The sequence below is a fragment of the Aquarana catesbeiana genome, linkage group LG07 (assembly GCF_042186555.1).
Source record: "Aquarana catesbeiana isolate 2022-GZ linkage group LG07, ASM4218655v1, whole genome shotgun sequence".
Classification (NCBI taxonomy): domain Eukaryota; kingdom Metazoa; phylum Chordata; class Amphibia; order Anura; family Ranidae; genus Aquarana; species Aquarana catesbeiana.
In genome coordinates, this window is record NC_133330.1 from 221,445,545 (window position 1) to 221,450,544 (window position 5,000).

At 40.7% G+C, this 5,000-nt stretch overlaps 1 protein-coding gene across 1 annotated transcript in view; it reads left to right on the plus strand.

The window, feature by feature from the left end:
• HCCS (holocytochrome c synthase) overlaps positions 1-5,000 on the plus strand; it is a gene marked incomplete in the record, with an annotated part of 23,764 nt that overhangs the window by 18,157 nt on the left and 607 nt on the right. The window contains 1 exon segment of the mRNA XM_073593084.1: positions 3,715-3,801. Coding sequence (XP_073449185.1) covers positions 3,715-3,801 — 87 coding nt within the window.

Here is a 5,000-nt window from a genome sequence, read left to right on the forward strand (position 1 = left end):
ATTCTCCCACTCTACAAGACTCTAGTCTGGCCGCACCTGGAGTATGCCGTACAGTTTTGGACTCCAGTCATCAAGAAAGATGTGCTGGAACTGGAAGGGCAACAAAGCTAATAAAGGGTCTGGAGGATCTTAGTTATGAGGAAAGATTACGAGCACTGAACTTATTCTCTCTAGAGAAGAGACGCTTGAGAGGGGATATGATTTCAATGTACAAATGCCGTACTGGTGACCCCACAATAGGGGTAAAACTTTTCCGCAATAGGGCATTTAAAAAGACTCCTGGCCATTCACAAAAATTAGAAGAAAAGCGGTTTAACCTTTAAACTGCGTAGAGCAGTGGTTCTCAACTCCAGTCCTCAGGACCCACTAACAGGCCAGATTTTAAGTATTACCTTGGGGAGATGCAGACTAGAATACTGCAATCACTGAGCAGCAAATGATATCTCCAGTGATGTATTTCAGTTATCTTGCAAAACTGGCCTGTTAGTGGGCCCCAAGGACAGGAGTTGAGAATCATTGGCGTAGAGGGTTCTTTACTCTAAGAGCAGTATGAATGTGGAATTCTCTTCCACAAGCAGCGGTTTCAGCAGGGAGCATCGATAATTTCAAAAAATGATTTGGCACCTAAACATCCACAACATTCAGGGATATACGATCTAATATTGACATAAAAGCGCACACACAGGTTGGACTTGATGGACTTGTGTCTTTTTTCAATCTTACTATGTGACTATGTAAGGACTTGTAAATTATAGCATACTTGGCTCTGAGTTTGCCTTCCTCCAGTGTTGAAAACCTTAGTAAGGAACTAAGAAGGGTTTAGGTCTGTTTTTAAGCTTGACTAAGTGCTATCTTAAGATCTTAAAGTATAAGTATGGCCAAAGTGATTTGGGCTATACTTCTTTAGGTCACAGGAGTGCAGCACTTTTTCAATCGACAGTGGGCTAAGGTCAGCTGACATCACTCAGTCTGTCCAGGCTCGAAAGATCCTGACTTTATAGACAGGATCCACCCTGATGCCTGGACTGGCAGCTGGATCAGCTTCTCGGTGAGCCACTGGAAAACTGAGCCAATTGCTCACCCCACCTCAACAGCCTGGTGTTCCTGTTAGCACTGGAGGGGCAGAGCAGAGAGCCATTGACGGGCAGTCGCCAGCTCTCTGCTCAGCGAAGACTGAGAACTCATCGATCAACGGTCTTTGTTCTGTTCTTGGTCTTAGAGGCGTAATTCACCTTGGTGGGTATACTTATTAACAGTGACCTGCAGTAGACAGAGGGTGGGTGCCTAAACTATGAAAATAACAACCATTCGAGAACCCTTCATTTGGTCAGAAAATTTAGGAAGCTTTGGCTGTGTTTTTTCAAAAGGAGTGTTCTTATAGCAAAAATAAAACATTGGACCATATTGTGGCTATTATCCAGATATTGGCTTGATTTTTCACTTCCTTCAAGAGGGAGGCAATGTTGATTGTTCTACAGTGAAATCACTGCCATTTTGTCACCCTGCATATGTAGTTTCAGATAGACCTAAAGTAGACAGCAAACAGATTTAAAGCCCAACTCCATGTAAAGGGTAACTCCACTTTCGTGGTGGAAAAAATGCACTGTAATTTTCTGAAAATGCAGTGCAATATGGCTAACTGGAGGTGTTCTGTACACAGAATGTGTACAGAACGCCCCCAGAAACATAATTTCTTGTGTGATTGGCTCCCAGATTTTCCCAGAAGTCTGCAGTAAGATACAAGTCAGATTTCCGACATCCCCTGCAACAAAAATGTGTTTTTTTTGTGAGATACTCCCAATAGGAAATCAGGTCTAAAGGGATGCAGGCCCAGCAGCTTTCCTCATTGGTGCCCTGCAGGTGCTGCAGCTAATTGATAATTATGAAACCACGCCCATTAGACTCATTTTCCCACATGGACACAGACAAACACAGGGATTTCTTCAGAATAACAAAAGGTAGGAATCTACAACAAAGTTTGTTAAAATCCTTGCAATGCACATAGATCACCCAGTGGGGAATGTTTTTTGTCAACAAAAGTGGAGTTACGCTTTAACAATTTCATGCAGTCACAGCAACAATTTTATTTTTTATTTAAAAAAAAATAAAAGCCTTGAAGCCCAACTCGGGGAATTGCATAGAAACTACCTTTGCAGTAGGGCGCTTCTGCACTGCAAAGGTTGAATTTTCCTAAGCTCTAGGGGATGAAAACTAAGGTGTTTTAACACTTAACACTTAACTTGCCCCTCACTCCAGGAGGTTTCTTTCATCAACCAGCCGGTTCCCTGAAGCTTCATCTATAAGGTACTCCAAGTCACAGTAGAGTGATTATTCATAACCGAACCAATGGCCCTGCATTGTACGTGAGGATGGTGAGGGCACAAGGCAGAGGAGAACATTGGAGTGAGGAGTAAGCAAATTATGACACCATTTTTCTCTAACTCTAGAGTTAACAATCAATTAACCCTTGCGGTGTGGGGGGTTGCACAATGCAGAGATTTTTTTTCTGGACTTTAAATCTTATGATTCAAAATTGACTGTTTTAAGCACCCTTTTTTTTAGCAGAGACCCTAAAGAATAAAATGGCAATCGTTGCATTATTTTATGTCGCACTGTATTTGCGCAGCGGTCTTTCAAAAGCAAAAAAGGAAAAAAAATGCACTTGAATTAAAAACAAAACAATATTTACCCCAATTTATTATAATGTGAAAGATGAGGTAACGCTAAGTAAATAGATACTTAACTGGTCATGCTTTAAAATTGCACACGCTCACAGAATGGCGTCAAACAACGCTATTAAAAACCTCCATAAGCGGTTCTTTAAAAATGTTTAAAGGCTACTTGTTACAGAGGAAGTCTTGCGCTAGAATTATTGCTCTCACTCATTTACACAATTTACATATGTGGGCAGAACTTACGTATACGTTCGCTTCTAAACGCGGGCACGGAGGAGATAGGGCGCTTTAACTTAACCAAGTCTCTCCTTAACCTTTTTAATAGTAATTTTTTTTTTTTTACTTTAAAAAAATTAATTTGTTTTATAATGGTTTGGGTACAGGAAGTGACCTTAGACATTGCTCCGGTCCTTCAAGGGCATGGAGATGAGTGCCAGCCATCATCTCACTTGTCTCCATGCCCAGCTAACGGCTTTGTCAGATCGTTCTCGGGCTTTACTGATGGGTCCGGGAAGCAGCGGGAACTTATAAAACTGATAAATCTGCCCACAGGACCACTTTTTTTTATCTCACAGAGTTAAGTTAAAAAAAAAAACGAGATTATGACAGCTAGCTGCTGCCATAACCCGGTATTTAACGTCCAAGTAATGACGTATTTTTCCTATGGGCCAGTCAGCAAAACAAGGAGAAAAATATAAATGAAGCCATTTGAAATGAAAAAAATAAAATTAAAAAAAATACTATCGTAATGGGTATTATACAATCCATTACAGCCATCACCCCATAAAGTTACCAGAGTTTGGGCTTTTTTCATTATACTGTGTCTTTAGGATAATTGGGAAACCCTTCATGGAGCGATTTTGTTTTGGTTACACCTTTATGTTATTACTCAGCCATATTTGTATTTTTGGAGCATATTGCAGCTCTAACCTGAAACCAAATACAGAAATCCATGTGTTTCCATGGCTTGTGCTTTAAAAAAAAAATGAGACTGTATAACTGGTTCTTAATAACATTTGTATTGTTCTCTTGCTTTTAGAGAATGTCCCTGTGGCCCCACTTTAATTCGCTTTGGAGGTAAAGCAAAGGAGTATTCCCCCAGAGCACGAATCAGATCATGGATGGGGTATGGTGGTGTTTTTTTTTTTAATCTTAAATATTTTTGTTCCTCAGATAAAAGTAACTCCAGGCTAAATATTTTTTTGTGAACTGTTTAGAAAGGATTTGTAATTCTCTTCAGCTAGTCCTGTGATCTAGACAGTACAGAGAGGTCGGTGATCTTGCTTTTCTCTACTGCAATTAAGCAATACAGTTTGATCAAGGCCCCTACTTAGCCTGCTAATTAGACCGCGAAGGAGCAGCAACTCCGTTATGAGGTTTTCTATGCTCTCATTCCTCCAGTAAGCACGTTAAGTGTTAAGCAGACCATACAGGTTAGTCTTCTTAACTCATAAATTGGATTGTTAGACCTCTTTCACACTGAGGCAGTTTTCAGGCATTTTAGCGTTAAAAATAGCACCTGTAAAGCGCCTGAAAACTGCTTTAAAACTGCTTTAAACTAGCTGCATTTAGAAAATTAAAAATGCTGCATTTGAGCAAATCATCCCAGGGTGTTGGGTTTAAACAATTATACAAAGCAAGCTTTTCATCCAAAGTGTTCACAAAACATTCTTTCAAGTTTAGCTTTATAAAAGCAACATACTGTACCTAAAAATGAAGACTCTTCATCATATCATAGAAGGCCTTGTGGGTGGGCACTTTAACCTCCTTCCTGCCCAGGCCAATTTTTAGCGCTATTACATTTTGAATGACAATTGCACGGTCATGCAACACTGTACCCAAATTACAATTTTATCATTTTCCTCACGAATAGAGCTTTCTTTTGGTAGTATTTAATTACCACTGGGGGTTTTATTTTTTTCTAAACAAACGAAAAAATGTGTGCTGATGGGGCTACGCTGTTGGGCACTGATGGGTCTGCACTGATAATCAGTGCCGATGTCCCTTTTTAACATAAGCCGGTTATCGGCTTTCTTCTTCTCTCCTCATGCAACAGCATGGGGAAAGAAAAGCCGATAACTGGTTTATGTTTACATCCTGTGATCAGCTGTCATTGGCTGACAGCTGATCACGTGGTAAAGGGCCGCTGTGATTGGATTGACTGATTACAGATCGAGGTAAAGGGCCACAGGACTGGCAGGAGGGCAGCGCGATCACAGGAGGACATCCATGGATGCTCTCCAGGCAAACTAATCCTGTGCTGTAGCCGACTTGCGGCTATAGCGCAGGCAGGAAGTAGTTAATTCATCAAGAACTTCCCCTGTT